At 42.4% G+C, this 17,557-nt stretch overlaps 1 protein-coding gene across 2 annotated transcripts; it reads left to right on the top strand.

Annotated features, from left to right (window-relative positions):
- The first annotated feature begins 2,976 nt into the window (after window positions 1-2,976).
- Window positions 2,977-17,319, top strand: LOC121836205. 2 transcript variants are annotated; one of them, XM_042291065.1, is made up of 8 exons: window positions 2,977-3,392; window positions 3,958-4,032; window positions 6,385-6,461; window positions 7,753-7,855; window positions 9,708-9,769; window positions 11,123-11,319; window positions 13,846-14,005; window positions 17,213-17,319. In XM_042291065.1, exons 1-6 carry the CDS (start codon window positions 3,206-3,208, stop codon window positions 11,141-11,143), a joined length of 525 nt encoding a protein of 174 aa, XP_042146999.1. In that variant the 5' UTR covers window positions 2,977-3,205; the 3' UTR covers window positions 11,144-11,319; window positions 13,846-14,005; window positions 17,213-17,319. The 2 variants fall into 2 exon arrangements, with proteins under 2 accessions (XP_042146999.1, XP_042146998.1); XM_042291064.1 differs by lacking the exon at window positions 13,846-14,005.
- Window positions 17,320-17,557: the final 238 nt, after the last annotated feature.

Raw genomic sequence — 17,557 nt, forward strand, 5'->3', positions numbered from 1 at the left:
GCGTAATGAGCCGGAAACCGAGGGACCCAAAAGAAGACACGGGGAACACACCAGTCACATCTCTATGAAATAGACGCTAGGACCGCATCAGTGGACCGGACCGCATTTTATTGTGACGTCACGACACTAATAAATAGGGCCCAAATAAACGAGCAAGATCCGTATGTGTTCAAAAGTGTTCCATATATTTTTATTTTTAATATGAACATTTTAGTTGTTAATAAAAAGACATGCGATTTCGTATTTCTTGGATTCGTTTCCTTTTTCTTGGGTCACTTTGCTTTTGGTTTGGCGCGCTCCTCGAGACGAACTTGGACGAACTCCGTGGCATCAGCTCCTCCAGCCTCTAGCTGCTTCGCTACCCGCGCATTCAGGCAAGCAACCCGCATGCCCACACTGAGTCGAACGCACCATCAGCCGCCACTACAGATCAGGTAATCAAAATATGCCGCATCCAAAGAAAAGGAAACCGTTTGAACATCTGTCGCGGTGGCAGAAGAGGCGCCGCCTTAACGAAGAGCTGTCCCGTGCTACCGCCTTGAGCAGTTTCGAGACTAGCACTGCTAATGCTAATTCAGAGCATGCTTCCGGAAGTGAATACGACTCCTAAGTTAGCGCCCGCGATACCCTCGATGACAACAGTCTAGAGTTCGGAAATGGATCCTCCAGTTCTGATTCCGAGAGTCAACTAGAGTCGTCCACTGGTGAGTCTACAGACATAACCGAAAGTGAGACAGATTCAAGTTGTGAGGAGGTCGAGGCTCTACCCGAACAACTCTCTCTTCCCGAGAGCGTCTCCGATAAGCAGGCGGCAGATACCGATGATCCAGAGCGTCGCCTGAGACGTTTCTTGGCGCAATGGGCCGGAGAGCATAAGATTACTCAGAGGGCCCTTTCCTCGCTGGCGAAAGAGCTGAAGGAGCACCCGTGCTACTCGGGCATACCAGGCGACGCTAGAACTTTGTTGGCCACGCCTCGCAGAGCTAATATCACGAGCGTGCCTCCAGGATCCTACTGCCATTTTGGCATTGCAGATAGCTTGAGGGCTCTACTTTCACACGTGGCTGACATGTCGTCTGTACCAGCTCGGCTCGGCATCATGTTCTATGTTGACGGCCTTCCACTAACTAAGAGCACGCACAGTCAGTTTTGGCCAATACTTGGGAAAACACCGGACATAACTGGTAGTGGAGTGTTCCTGGTTGGTTGCTACCATGGCCACTCGAAGCCAACCTCGGTCGATGAGTACCTTTCGGTATTTATTGATGACCTTGATAATCTTCTTACAAATGGGTTTTCTTTTTCTGGGCAGCTCTTCACGGTGTACATTAGGGGATTTGTATGTGATGCTCCAGCAAAAGCGTTCTTGTTGGGTATCAAGTCGCACTCGGGCTACTTTGGCTGTGGCAAATGCACCCAGGAGGGCGTGTTTGTAGATGGCACAGTAGTTTTTTTAGAAACTGATGCACCTTTACGAACGGATGAAGCTTTCGCACAAAAAGCTCAGGAAGAGCACCACGTCAAGGACACTCCACTGAAGTCACTGCCTCTAGGACTTGTGTCAAAGTTTCCTTTAGACTACATGCATTTAGTGTGCATTGGCGTTGCCAAAAAGTTGCTGCTTCTCTGGATGAAAGGAAGCAAGTCCTACCGCCTGCCCTCAGTGAGAGTGAATGAAGTGTCGCAGCGGCTGCTTGACCTTAAACAGTTCTGTTGCACAGAGTTTGCATGTTTGCCTCGGCCTTTGAAGGACCTAGGCTTCTGGAAAGCAACTCAACTTCGTTGCTTCCTGCTGTACTTGGGTCCAGTAGTGGTAAAAGGTGTCCTAGACCAAGAGAGATATGAGCATTTTCTTGTGATCGATGTTGCAATCAGGATTCTTGCAAACCCGAGCATGTGCAGCACATACAACAATTATGCCAAGGACCTTCTTTGTTTCTTTGTACACTCCTTCAAATCATTGTACGGCCGTGGAAAGGTGTCGTATAATGTTCACGGACTAGTGCATTTGGCTGATGATGTTATGAACTATGGGGCACTCGATAATTTCAGTGCGTTCCCAGCTGAGAGCTTCATGTTCCAGCTTAAACGCCTCGTTCGAAGCTCTACACGGCCCCTTGAACAGTTGCACAACAGAATAAGTGAGCTTAAGACTAGCAGGAAGCTCTATGCTTTCCAGAAAGATGCCCAACCTCAAGTGGCTTACAAGCAAATGCATATGGGAGGGCAGCTGCCAACCTCGTGTGAAGGGCCGCAGTTTCACGACGCTGTCTTCCCCCAATTTGTGCTCAAATCAACCGTTGGGGATAACTGCTGTATTCTTTCTGACTCGAGTATCGTCCTTGTTTCTGACTTTTGTTTCGATAAAGTAGGATCGAAGGTACTTCTCGGGAGACAATTCATGACATCCCGCGACTTTTTCACCTCCCCTTGCAAGTCCAGTGATTTGGGCATTTTTACTGTGTCCACCTTGTCCTCTTGTAAAGTGTGGCCATTGTCTAGTGTGCAGGCCAAGTGTGTGTTGTTAGCAAACGTAGGGTTGTGCAATGAGTACTTGGTATTCCCGTTGCTTCATTCTGTCTAGTTTGTCTAAATTAAATTTTACCCGATGCTTTAAAGGGCAACTTCGCTTACTTTTTGAGCTACCCAAACGAACTACATTTCCTGAATGCCCCAACGTTGCTCTTCCCGACAGACTAGATTCCATCTCTAAATTCAGATTAGTTATTGAGAAAACGGCGACGCCAAAACCAACATTCAGATTTTACCGCCCTTTTCAGGGCACGACGTCATGTGCGTGCACGCTTGCAGATCGTTCAGAAAGTTTAAAAACCAGATATCACACTTTTTTTCCGCTCTGCTGAGTGAGGGCCCATGTTAACTTTCACAGCATTCGGTTCGTACCATCAAACTTTTCGTAACCAGTCAGAAACAAGTTCTACGGCCCACAATAGCCCAAACAGGGAAAAAGTGATGTCACATACATTCGCGGTGAACACCAGATTTGAAAATTCAATAACCTAGTGAAAAAATTTTATTTTGTGAAAATATTTTGGTGTCTGGTTCTTCTCTGTTTATTGGTGTATTTAACCAATTTTGAGGCAAATCAGAGACCATGAAAAGTAAGCGGAGTTGCCCTTTAACATTTGGTTTCCTTTTTCATTTTGCGACTGTATGACCTTGTTGTTCCATCATTTCAGACAATATGTTTGCAGTTGTTCGTTTTTTAAGTGATAGCAGTGTTGACGTGGTCCCGTCGAATTGGCTCAATGGAAATGAGTGCCTCTGGCCGTCGAAGTTTAGGGCATCAAGAGCTATCAAAGCCGTGAAACTCAGAGAGTCCCCAGATTTGACATACACAAGGCACAGCATTGTCATCCTGAGCAAGGAAGGTAGGGAAGCCAACATGTTTTCTGTCTTTTTTATGCTTTTTTTAGCCGAGTGTCTACCGAAGTCAGAAAATGTAGGGGAATTTGGCTAACTACCGTGGTCATAAATCTGATGTTACATTTCTAGTGACTACTATTCTCAGTCCACAACCACAAAGATATCAGTGGGTACTCCTAACATAAACTGAAGCCCATTACATAAAATAAGACCTCTTGGGAGCTCATATAATTTCGATAGTTCTAGGCGTCTGTGCTGCTCTCACTTTTTTTTAGCGGTCTTGCCGTCTCGAAGTAGAGTCGAGCCCACATGTACCTGATTTTTCCTAATATGAGGTAATCAATGTGCTATGGAACACTTTTAACTGCCTACACCTTTCTTGTAGGAGGGAATTAAACAAGCTAATCTTTTTCTTAGGCAAATGCTTCATTCTAGTAAGCAAATCTTTTTCTTAGATGAATGCTTCATTTGATCTTTGAGCAACCCTATATAAATATGCCATCTCTACTTTGGATTTTGACAGTCTTCGGTTGTGAAATATGCTATTTCATTGTCTGCTTATCTTTTTAGATACTTTCCAGAAAGCAAGATCGAAACTAAGGAAAGCGGAGGATACTGATAATGTTGCAACATCAACTGACCAAGGTGCTCAATCTTTATGTGAACTGTTAGAACTTTGGCAACATTATACATTGATATGTTTTGCCTAGGACTCCATGTTTTCTGAGCTTATTTTTTACTGCAAATTTGGCACTTATCACAGTTTGCTGCCAGTAAAGTTTCAGTGATATAACGTTTCAAATTTATTGGAGTTTAATTTATGCAATATTGCCAGTTATCTGAACTTAAAATTAAAATAAATAATACCCACGGACACACCAAAGACACAGAAAGTGTTTTCGGTTATGATAAATATTAATGTGAAATCTGAAGGTTATGGCTTCCACTGCCATATAAAGCACTGACTCCTTTTTGGTAAGATGCAAATGCACTAGCCTAAAGTCAGAATGAGAATAGTTGCCATCCAGTTGCATAGATTGGATTATGTTGTGAGTGGCTTAGGTTGGATTCTGTTGTGTCTGAGTTAGGTTGGATTCTGTCATGGTTTGAGAAATACTGCAACATACTTTGCCTCTTGTTCTCGGCAGTCATAGACCAGTGGTTTGTTAATTTTTGAATGCTACAAAAGAGACAAGGGTGGCCACTTCTCAGGGCCACCTGCCTGGTATTTTAATGAGACATTGGAGTTTTTCGGATAAACTCCAACTGCAAAAAATTTTCAAAATGTTTTTTTTTTTTTTTTTTTTTTTTTTAATATGTGGGCATTAAGTCCCCGCTACCGAAATTTTGCGCCGGCGTATGTCTGTCGTTTGGAGTGATGGTGAGGAGGAGGGTAGGTAGTGGCAAGGAGGCAGTGGTGTAGAGAGGGAGAGTACAGGTGGAGCAGCGTGAAAGTAGGTCACCTGGGAGAGCGGCGGTGCGCATGTGTATGAGACGACTAGATGGTGGCGGCAAGCTCAGACACCGGAGGCATAAAAGGCTCGTTTGGCTGCTGATGCAGCTGCTAAGTGTCTCAAACGAAGTTTGCATGATAACGCATTTTCTCCCCATTAATTACACTAATCGTCTTATGCCCAATTTCCCGGTCAGTACAGCGGGTTTAAGGGTATGATCTTAAGGCCCGTTCACACTCTTGCGACCGAGTACGACTGAGAGAGACGAGATCTCTTAAAACTTCTTAAATGTTTTTAGAATGAGGGAACTCACTGGCATTGTGGCGCCATCTATGCGGTGACCCTGGAACTGCATTTCACAAGAGCGAAGGTTTTGCGGGATTTTTGGCGTCAAATGTGCGTAATACCCATAGAAAGGCTCGTTTATAACATTGTCAAAAGTTTTTCAAGCAAATAAAGAAAGGATAATGTGCGAGAAATAAAAAAATATGCCGGACCGCCGAGTTTACACTGCTTCCCAATAGATGGCGCCAGTGTGTTCTTTGGTTCAAGAAGTTTTAAGGAACCCAGGTTTAAGAGGTCGCAAGAGTGTGAACGGGCCTTTAGGTTAACTGTTTAGATACTTATCATTCCTGAGATTATACTACAGCTGGTTCAGCAACCTGTTGTTAAGAAACTGATTTCAGTGCATTACATATTTTAAGCATGTGTTCGGAAACCTGTAAGGTAACAGAACAAGCTACTTTAGGGCGGGAAGCATCATGGATATGAAACAAGGGTAAAAGCACAGGCGAGCTGGTGAGCTTGCATCGTAACCAAAGACAAGTAACAATAAAAAAAAAATCTCGCGAAATAACAAGTCCCAACTCTAAAGGGCTTTCTGGTTGGGAAAGCAGAGTTGAGTAATTGCAGTGATATTGAACAAATTTTCAGAGAAGGGTCGTGGTAAGCGCAGCATTCTCATCGGATGAGTCAGATGTTGAAAAAGGACTCCAGGGAGCACCACCACCACCACCACCTTTTGGACATGAAAGGTCAGAGAACATTACCTATTTTGTATTCAAGGAGAGACGTTTAGGAATCACCACGAATAATGAGGAACTTTTATTTGTGCAAGCACGTGCAATGTCTGGCCTCTATGCACTATGACAATGAACACATAAACTGCATTTGTGGCACATACATTAACCATAGTGAGGAAAACAACAGCGCCCCTGGCAAGCTTCGCACTGCAAATATAGAAAATGTATAATAGAACATAATCGAAGGTAGAGTTCAGTCCCACAAGTTGAAGCTGTTTATGACGTGCCCATATTTCATGAGAAATAGCTGTTCTTCATTGGGAGAATTTTCCAGGTCCCTGAATCTATAAGGAACCTGTTGTTGGCAGTGTAAGGCTTGGATTTGATTAACTTTTTCAGTTCTGTGCTGACCTTGCCCAAACCAAATACTACCCGTGATCAAGGGAGTAAAGAGGTCCTGAGACATTGGGAGTTTCTAGTAGATTTGGTTAATGTTTAGTGTTCATTGCTTCACATTTCAGTGGCGCTGCGTCAAAGGAGAGTAGTGATCATCCAACTGCAAGCAGCTCTGTGTGCCCGCCCTCATCAAGCCCTCCAGGTATGCTTTTCGGTTTTAGCATATGGTGTGCAATTATTGATTAGTCAATTGGGCACAGGCTGATAACAGGCTCATGTAAGTAATGCTTATTTAATCAATAAACTTCCATATTGTAAACAGAGCATTATTAGTGGACGTGATGAAATTAGACTTAGCGACGTAGGCTGCTTTATTTTTATCAAGAGCAACCACAACAGTGTCGTTGAGCCGTGCAAGTGTAAGGCAAGTAGCCTCCTGTTTTACTACAGTATTTGATATGTAAGGAGTGCAGTGGTAGCTCCACCTCCCTCACATGCTCGTTGTGTTCCACCACGCTTTTGCTGCGCTTGAGAGGCATGTGCTGTCGAGACTAGAAATCTTTTGCTGGAGGCAGCTCTTTTTTCTTCTTGGCAACATTGACATTTTGCATGGAATACTGCAAAGACCTTTATTTTCACGGGGTTGATTTTTTTGGGAAGTGGTGGTTTCAGGAATATTTCGCTCGCAGGCACAAAATTTTGCGATTAGGAGTGATATGCAATGTAATGGTATCCATGGGGTGACTATTTGCATCACCGAATTTTCGTGATTTTGATCGTGGCAACATTTGCAAAAATGGGATCCTCACAAAAATTAAGCCATTTACAGTATTAATCGAGGGTCACTCCACATAGCTTTGCTTTCACCACTTAATTAGTGAGGTGCGGCATGACAACTCGCATTTGCACCAAGAGACGGCAGTAAAGAATGGTACTACATTTAAAGGAAAAATGTAGGATCAAATATCTGCTCTGCTTGAAGACTAAAATATTTATCCAGTTAACTACGTATTATTGTTTTTATGTAATTGCAGCGTCTCAAAGATTTGTAGCATCTGGAAAACAGGACGAGGCTCCTTCAGCAACCTACTCTAGTAGATTATATGTTGGTTCAATGGATGATTTCCACAGAATAATTGAAATATGTAGAAAAGAAAACATAAAACATGTATGTTTGCTTTGTTGTGTTGTGTATACAGCACTTGATATCAGGACACTGATTTTGAAGATGGTATTTATGATGGACGGTTTCGGTTTAGCTTTTTTTGCCCTTGGACTACAAGTTAGATTAACTTTAGTTCTCAGCACAGTTTCTCACTGTCTCTATAATATATTTGACCAAAATGGTCAAATTGATAGCGTATTTGTTACTTATTTTGTAGTGGCTTTTTTATGCATTCCCACACTCTACTGCTCTTGGCTCCTGAGGGCGCAATAATTAACTTGAGGTTAATTAATTGTTGGGGTAATTAAGGGATCCAATATTTTTTTAGAGAAAAGTCGTAACAGTAGCAATTACGCTGTACACTCATTGGATGAGTCTGACCATGAGGAAGGAATCGGAGGAGCCTCATCACCACCTTTCTGGCATCAAAGGTAAGAGAATGTTGTATATTTTGTAATGGAGAAGCGAAGTAACGAGCAATGTCTGTTAATTTTGTACATAGAAAGCATTCTATGAATGGAATCAAATGCACACTTAACTCACACAAGCTAAGGACAGGTATGACATGTCCATATTTTATGAAATTGAGCGTTGGTTCAGCGAGACAATTTTCCAGACCCCTGATTTTAAAAAGAACCTCTTACTGATAGTGCATGCAGGACTTGCGGATTTGATTAACTTGTTCACTTTAGTGTTCACCTCGACCAGACCAAATGCCCGTGAGGAAGGTACTATACTTGGGGACAACTTTTCTTTGCATACCGGAAGTGAAGAGAGCACGTATGTAGCTTCGATCAGTGCCTTGGTTGTGTAAGGTCACGGTCGCTCGTAGCTTTGACTGCATTGCGAAGAAAAGCCGTCAACGAGGATAACAAGGTTCTGAGACTTAGGGAATGTCTAGTAAAGACTTAGTAAACATCTTTTGTAGCGATTTTGTTGTTATGGCCGACTCCACCCGAGCCAGGAGGCAACTGCGCATGCCCACAACGCCTAGCCGGCAACGGGCAATCGGAGCGCAGGCTCCGTTCTGCTGCCATGTTTACTAAGCAGAGGGAGGGTGGCACCGCTTACGTTTGTCATTCAATCCAAGATGTCTGCCGCCAGTCACTTCCAACCACATCTTCTGCAGAGGCGTCGCAGTGTAGGCCTCGGAAACGATTTCAGGTTGACAAGGACCTTTGCTTGCTTCGCGAAATTCTTGCTGGTAACCAGTTCGAGTTGCAGCGATGTGGGGGACCGTTTTCAAATATGTTTCTCTCGCAATCAAGCACGAATTGATGTTTGCATTCTTTGCTTGCCAAGAAAGCAAAACAGATGTCTTCAACATCTCAGTTCATCATTAAAATCAAAATCAGCATTTCTATTTGCAAAATGATACTATTTATTTTTCTTTGTTATTTTTGGTTATCTTCAAAGTAACTAGGTGGCATTGAACACGAAACAAATTTCAATAGGGCCTATGTATTTTTTTATTTCTTCATTAATTTCAAATACATTCATTGCCACTGGCATTACAAAGGGGCGTGGGGCTAAAGGAGAACAACAGTTGGATAAGGCAGTTGTACGCTCTGTGCTTAATCTGAACAGTACAGACTATCGATGACAGCTTGAAACGTATGATCAGTGACATTTTTGGCTGTAGATGCTGGAAGGTGCTTCCAATTGTCAGGGCGTTTTCAACTGCTCAATTGGTGTCATGTACCATCGCATCGCTAACTTTCGCAGAAAGCAGGGTTCTGTGGGTGTTTTTTCTGTGCATGTGCAACTCAGATTATCAACGCCCATGCAGTTGCTTGAATATTTTATGCATGGTATAAGCTAACACTTCTAACTTTTTATTATTTTTATTCCGATAGAATAAGCATTTAATTTTAACACAGAAAAGAGCAAAAATTTTTCATCTTGGACATTGATCCTGCTCTATGTTTGGAATTGATGCACATGGGGGGGGAGGGGGGGGGGGCAGATGCCTCTCTTTTAGGCCATATCGATTGCACTAGTCGCCACATTACAAGGAGGTGTCGAAACACTAAATCCTCTTCCAATCCTTTTTTTATTACATGTACTGTTCCTTTGGTGCTACCATTAGATTGCAAGTGCTCTCTGTGGCTTTATTTGGAAACACTGACAATATATAGGTACAAATTTTGCTCCCATGGTACCTCACGGTGGTGTATTGAACCATTTGTTGTGCTCGGGCTCAGTGCGCCACCGCGAGCGAAGCGAGCAGTCAAAACACCCTGATAACACTCTTTAGTGTTTTCTTTTTGCTTCACATTCCAGTGAAAGAGGTGATTACGAAGCTGCAGGCAACTTCATGGTCCCACCCTCATCAAGCTCTCCAGGTAAGCTTTTTCATTTTAAAGTATACACCTTTTCAACGCTTATCACTCAAACACAGAAACTGAGTCTCTGGAGAATGAAAGTATGCACAGCATACAGTATTTCGCAGAGGAGAGCTTTTCTGCATGCTGAGCATTTCACAGCCCAGTAAGGAACGAGGACAGCATGCCGAAACCTTTTCTCAAAAAACCCATAGTAAAACCCGCACTTAATGGTCCCCTCTCACTCTGCATCGGACTGCAGCCTGTGTGTTACACCATCACCCAATCCGCAAACAATAAGCGTTGCCAATGCCTGTTTTAAGGCATTGTTCACATTTGAACTTGTTCGAATTGGGAGAGCCCTCCAGCACAGCACATAACACGGAAGCACTGCTAAGTTTAGGAGCTGCACAATGTTAACGCATGCATATACAGAGCCGTCTCAGAGTAGGAATGCTCGTCTTCAGACAATTAACACACATACATCTACAGAGTGTCTGTCTCAGAGAAGGAATGCTCGTCTTCAGACAATCAGGCTCACAAAGCTGTAACTCAATGGTACTAACAGTGCTCACAACCACAACTGCATTTGTTGTGTATACTGCGCATGTAGCAGCAGGTCGCATTGCAAATGTTCCGATCTTGTCTACTTCGGTAGCCGCTTAGGTGGCAATTACAAAGAGAAATATACTGTAAACAACTTAATTTTCACAGGTGCCTATTTTTGACGAACCTCGTAATTCGAAAAACAAAAAAATTGAAAAATTACTTGCACGAAGATGTCACCTCATGGATACGAATATATATCATACCGGTCCCAATTGCGAATGTCGGTGCCAGCAACGTAGTGCCAAAACTGGCACTTCGTGAAATTTGCAAGCTGTCGCACCCGCCAAAGTAGTAATTTACAGTAGTGGTTCGTCCAAAATACAGATGTGTTGTTTCTTATCAGTGGCAGTTATTAATGATCATATTTAACCTAATGTTGAATGTACTGTTTATATGCGTGGACTGTACGTGGCGTCATGTCCTTCCTCGCTGGTGGCAGAAGCGTGTCGTTAATGCGGTGCAAGCTGCACTGACTCCTTTCTGCTCACTCACGACCTGCTTGTAGATTAGGTACAGTATAGGCTATGCTCGAGGAAGTTCGGCCACCCCAAAAAAAAGGACCAAATTACGTCAGTGCAACCGATGTATTGCTATTTAAGTAGCAGCGCTAGTGGATGCTATAGCGCATGAAGTAGCTTCTATATCTTTATGTGAGCGAGCTGGTGCTTCTCCCTGTGCCCTCCTTTGGATAACAGAAACGAAACTACATTCCATTCTATCTGTTGTCTAACATGTTTGCCCTTTTTGTTTTTGTTGTGCTTTCAGATTTCTCACGTCTTATACTAAGAGAGCTTCGCTTTGTAAAGAAGCAACTGAAAACAATAACCAAAAAGCTGTTGGAAAGAGAAGAACCTTGCGAGCCAGCTGAAGAAGCCTGTATTTCACTACCATTGAAAACAGATGCAGATGTTGATGAAATTGAGGAAAAGCTGAAAGCAAGCCAGGAGTTCTGCCTGCAACTGGTAAGATTAAATCAAGTTTCTAGAAAACGCATGTGTTACTTTGTTGCACCTTAAAGGGGCCCTGAAGTCATATCTGAAGGTCATTTTTTTATATCTTATTCTTCAAAAGATATTATTTATTACATATTTCAAGTTCTGAAATACAAAACCGCCTACTCATCTCAGGGCAATACAAAAGCACACATCTCTCTGGTGTACTGCATTCTCTAGACCAAGGAAGTTCCTAAAACCCACGCAGGTTTTAAACAAAGTTATAATAACTCGTTTTGAAAAGAGCATGATAAGCACACATTCTGAGGATACTCCGTTATATGGCTTCAGGGGAAGCCATCGCCTGCAATTAGACGACAAGCACTCTTCGTCGACCACAAGAGAGATCTCCTGGGAAATAGGCTGTGCAGGATTGTAACTTTGGGTTTGTTAGAAAGCTTGGAACGCACAGATTGAGTTGTCATCGTAAAAAGACGGTGTCAAAGATGACAGATTGAGTTATCATTGTAAAAAGACTGTCAAAGATGACTTCAATGCCCCCTTAAAGGACAACTCCGGTTGGTTTTGAAAATATCGGGATAATAAATGATTATACTTTAGGAAACACTAAAACACGGTTCTACGTCATTTGTTTCCCAGAAAGTTCACTATTTTTATCTCAATCCTTATTAAGCGTAAACCCGAAAGTGAAACCGAAACTTCAATTGCGGCTGCCTATACTGGTTCCGTGTCGTCATCTACTGTTCGTACGTGGCCATGTGGTCCGAACATCTGCGCCAGCCCGCACGACGGGTTACAAGTGTAGTCTGTTCCACGCAAATCCGACCTGCACCATCGCTGAGCTCAGATGAAGCAACGAGGAGAGTGCGGGCGCACAAAGGCGCATGCGCAGTCCGGATCCTGTTTTGCTACTGGCGCCACCTAGTACAAAACAAACGAAACAATTATTCTGCTCGATGACGTTTGACTCAGCGTTTGGATGCGCTTTTTCGCCAATCTCATAAACTTTTAAGCGGTATTACGTCGTGATACTTGACGTGTGCTTGTTCTAGATGATACTGAAGAGAACTGCATCGTTTTCTCAACATCAAAAAGTAACCGGAGTTGCCCTTTAAGAGGACTGCAGCAAATGTTATGAGCTATCTGATTCAACCATGCATCAGAAGCACCATCTAACCTTGCTTTCTATGTATTTCTGCCTCTGAAGGTGATAACTTGGTTAGGTGGTAGTGTGCTTTGCTTTGCCAGCTTGGACATGGCTTATGGCTTCATATAAAAGACACGCAAGGTTTCTGGTTTTCAATATTAACATAAAACCACTGCAAAATCTACCCCGAATATGATTAATGCAGAGCATTGGAGTCCCTACTACCAAAAATTTTGCACTGGCGTCCGTCTGTTGCTTGGTGCGTTGAGGAGGAGAGAAGATAGTGTTGAGAAGTGGTGGCGCAAAGCGGTAGAGTACTGGCACAGTGGCATGAAAGTTGGTGAGCTGAGAGAGGCTGGCGCATGCGCGGTGCCATGCTGTGCATGCGTACGACACAGCTAAACGGCGGCGGCTTGCTCAAACACCATGGCTGCTGATGCAACTGCTAAGCGTCACTAACAATTTTCACAGTATGAAGAAAGTGTAATCGATTGAACATAAAATGTTCAGATCAGTTTCACAGCACTTGAGTAGGAACGTTTACATAGTACAAGACTCTGCACAGGGATTTCAGCTATTTTGATGAAGCAGAACTGAGTTGTTTGTTAAAGACTGTGCTGTCCTGTTTTTTTTTTATGTAATTGTTCTCCTATTTTGTGTTTTAGTTTTGTCTACTCAGAATAGATAGATACCAATAACTTCAGCTTTAGTATCATAGTGATAGTATAAGTATGAATTCAATATGCCGAACATTGTAAGGAATAAATTTCGGAATCAATGGTATCTAGATGGAATATGTTATATAACTAAGGTTCTGCATTTTCGGGGCTTACTTTTGCACGAAATCGGAGGGTGCTTTTCGATGTCTCGTTTTTAACCACAAATTATAGAGTTTTTCGGAGCTTTTCTTTTTTTATGCGACTCAAATTCCAAGTTTTTCAGGGTTTTTGGTGAAGGAAACGAAGGTAGAAAACAACATTTGCCAATTTAAGTAAATCAGCCTTTTCGTAGGTGAGATGTGTTCGACCATTGCGGTAGGAAGGCTATCTTGATTTGCTGATAAGGGGCCTTGTGTAATCTCATATATTAAGCATAACTGGGGCTGTTCTTATTGTGTGTTTTATGACCTTCACGCTATTATCACCAGTTAGGCCTTGTGTGATGCTTAGGAGCAAAAGTTGAAACTGAAAAAGAAGAGATACATAAAAAACGTTTCCGGAGAGCGAACGTTTCAAGACAGGATGGTTTTGTACAACTTGCTGTTCCGTAATTTGTTTTTTAGGTGAATCCGAATCGGCAAATTTTGTGCCGGCGGATGTTTATCACACTTTATCGGATTTATCTGAAAACACAAAAGCCTACACTTAACCCACATTGTTCTTTTGCAGGCCCGGCAGCTTGCTGGTATTGGGGGCAACACCCCTCGTACTGCCACTGCTCGCATCCTTGCAAAGTTGTTTGAAGACTCACAGGGGCAGAAATATAGCCTCTATGGACAGAAGGGGAAGCGTGTGTTTGCTACAATGGAGTTGTTCAGTGTGCTTCAGAGTGAGTTTAAAGTTTCTTTTCTATATTACGCTAATGGTATTATTATGGATATTGGTTTTCTGCAGCAAAGATAAAGCTCCAATTGTCCTCCTCTCCTAAACTGACCCTCTGAGTGTCCTTTCCTGAACTGTGTGGCAAGCCCTTTTTATTCCGGGCTGTCCTGGTTGATAGACACCTTGCAACATACAGTTTGTGCTTTCCACTCTTTTGCACTTTCTCCTTGCACCTTGCCATTGTGGCGAGGTGAAAAGAGGAGGTGCAAAACAGTGGAAAACACAACTGTGTCTACCAACCAGGAAAACAGGGAATTTTAAGTACCTGGAAAGGTCAGGGAAGATGTCAGAGAGTCAGTCTGATGAAGCGACCAGTGGAAGTGGCATGGATGTATGCAACAAAGCCTGACGGTGCATATGCTCAGCTGTGCTGAGTGCCCAGTACATCATCAGGCTGTGCAAGCCACCACTCACAACAGGAAGTGTTGCTGTAACTCGGCCATCGAGCATGCCTAATTGTTGGTTTATTGTACCGTGAATTTCTGTCGAGAAAGTACTTTTCTTCATTGGGACTGGATTAACCCTATCCCGTGTTTTATAGTCAAAGATTGCGGAGACATTCTGGCTCCTATCTTACAGCATATTTTTAACTTATCTTTTAAGGCTGGTATTTTTCCGCGGCAATGGAAAGAAGTAATTATAGTGCCAATATTTAAAGCAGGTGACGCTTGCCTTGTCAATAACTACCGACCCGGTTCCCTTTTGTGCTCTTTCTCGAAGGTTTTTGAAATCATTGTTCATGGGCGGCTTTTTATTTCTGCCAGAAGATAAATCATGACCAGCATGGATTTCTTCAGGGGAGATCAGTCAAAACTAACCTCTGAAATTCTTTAATTACTCGTCCCTTGTGCTTTTAACCAGGGGCAAGTGGATACTATCTACTTCGATATGTCCAAGGTTTTCGACACTGTAAATCATGTTCTATTATTGTCAAAAAGCTTTGCTTGTATGGCCTATGCCCACAATATCTTGCCTGGTTTAAGTCAAAGCTTTCTTCACGCAAGAATTCTGTTCGGATTTCGAATACATTATCCCATCAATTTTCCTCAACTTCAAAAGGGCCACAGGGCTCAAACCTGGGGCCGCTCCTTTTTTTAGTTCTCATAAATGATATTGTTTTCTCCGTTAAATATGCTAAGATTTTATTGTTTTCTGATGACATCAAGCTATATTCATCAGTTCGTGACATTGGGGGACTGTTCATTATTGCAGCAAGATATAAATAGCGTGTCAAGGTAGTGCTCATCTAATAATTTGTTTTTCAATCCACAAAAGACGAAAATTATTTCATTGTCCACAAAGCGCAATCAGGTTGGTTTTCAATACACACTACCGTGTGTAACGGTCATACAGAGTGTTTCTACTGTGCGTTACCTTGGCGTTGTTGTTGATAGCCGGCTTACTTTTAAAGAACAAGTTACTTCGATAGTGGGTACTTCCCTACGTACACTGGGGCTAATTTCACGAATGACGCATAATTTTTTAGCTTTACATGTTTGATCCATTTATTTTGTTCCTTGGTTCGTTCATGACTTGAATGTCTTCTAGTCAGAGCAACGAAATTAAGCGAGTTCTGAAGCGCCTGGTGCGAACAGTTTATGAGAGATACTTTCAACATTGTTAATATAATTATGAATCACTTATGAACTATTTCAGCTTAAAACGTACCATTTGTGATGTGCGTTTTTACATAAAGTAACTTCTGGCCGGACTGATAGCAATCACTCTTATCATCTGTGAACTTTCACGTACCGACGCGAAGTAGTAGAGTGATTTTACCATTTTACCTTAATACCCATATGATTCCTCACCCATGTCTAGAATTACGCACTTATATAATAAACTTCATGATGCGGATCTGAACATATATGCACATACATAATTTCTTATCAATGCTAAAAAGATTGTAACCTCTATATATACTTTGTTTGTTTTTTAGTGCTGGGCTTTGTTTTGTAGCCTTTATATATATTTTGTTTGTCTTTTAGTGCTGGGCTTTGTTTCGCTTTTAGCATGCCATATACTCATTCTACAGACCTCTGATGTTTCTGTATTTTGTTTGCTCACTTAGCTGCGTTTTAAAGTTGACGATTACTTTTGTTCATGTTGCTGTGTTTTCTGTTCGTTTGTTTCTTAGTGTGAAGCTAATTTTTTGTTTATAGTGTACCAATAACAAGGCCTTTGCAGCTGTTTTTGGACGCTAGCACAAAATAAAGTATTATTATTATTTCTGGAAATGTGCCGCTCCAAATAATTAAAACAACCCTCACCGTAAAACATGCCAACAGCAACATGACAAGAAATTTCAATAAATTGTATTAAATTGTAAATCGTCTTCATGTATTATACAGGGTGTCAACTAATCTGGAAAACCTGGGATTGTAGGGAATTTTGAACCATATGGAAAAGTGAAAAAAATTTTAGTAAAGAGCTAAATCAGGGAAAATGACACATGGAAGTGGTATGGCGGTGTGCAACGAAACCCAACTGTCGTGCAGCAGCGTGTCTGCACTGAGTAATGTTGCCAGAAATGTCACTAGGCAGATTAAGCAACCATCCATTAAAAGGGAAGAGCCACTCGGGCTCCATAATTTAGCAACTATGGCGAGCATGGGACCAATAGCAGGTCAGAGTTCTTCGGTCGTAGAAGCACTCCTTCGAGAGAAACACCGGTCAGGGAATTTGAAACAAGTAATTCGGTAGGCACATTCAAGCAAATTCTGATGTTGTGCACTGCACGTCACAGTTAGCACGGACAAGCAATGGGCTGTCTTTTTCTTTGTTTCAATTATGAAACTGATACCTGCCATCAGAATTGCTAGTGTGGGGGAAAGTGCTAATTTTGAGCTCCAGCTTAAAGTACTATTTGGGGCGCATCGATATTCTGTATGAGCAAAATGCAATGAAAAAGTGCTAATTTCGTGTTCGCACTAGCAGTGTCATGCAGTGTGCATGGGGCAGGCCGGGCAAAATTAATCTGCACAGCCTATGTCGGTAGTCATTAACAAAAGGGTGACATATCATTTAATCTGGTCAGAACACTCATATATTCACCCATGTCTATTTGTAGTGGTGGTAGGCATTCATATCTCCCGTGATCATTGCACCAGGATAACGCACTTGGTTATGATTTTCATATTTTCCCCATTTACAGAAGCAGTCAGACTGATAAAAGGCCTGAGTGGTGCAACGCTTGAAGAAATTGAAGCAGGAGCCAAGGGTTGGCTGAAGAACTGCCGAGCACGCGTAAATAGCGCCACAAAAAGGTATGGTACTTAAAGGGGCCCTGCAAGGGCTTTTTACTGGTTTTTAATTTGCACGGAACTTGAGCGCACTGAACGTAGTAACTTAGTGAACCTTTTCTTTTCGCTAATTCGCTTTATTTTAAAAGTTATAGGCAATTTAGAATTACAAAAACAAGCAAAAAATAACCTCCTTCATGACGTCGTAGGTCCTGGCTTGAGTGGCCGTGAACTAGAGGAGGGATAGTGAGCTCATC

The sequence above is a fragment of the Ixodes scapularis genome, unplaced genomic scaffold (genome assembly GCF_016920785.2).
Source record: "Ixodes scapularis isolate PalLabHiFi unplaced genomic scaffold, ASM1692078v2 PGA_scaffold1__304_contigs__length_218370807, whole genome shotgun sequence".
In the NCBI taxonomy this organism is placed as follows: Eukaryota; Metazoa; Arthropoda; class Arachnida; order Ixodida; family Ixodidae; genus Ixodes; species Ixodes scapularis.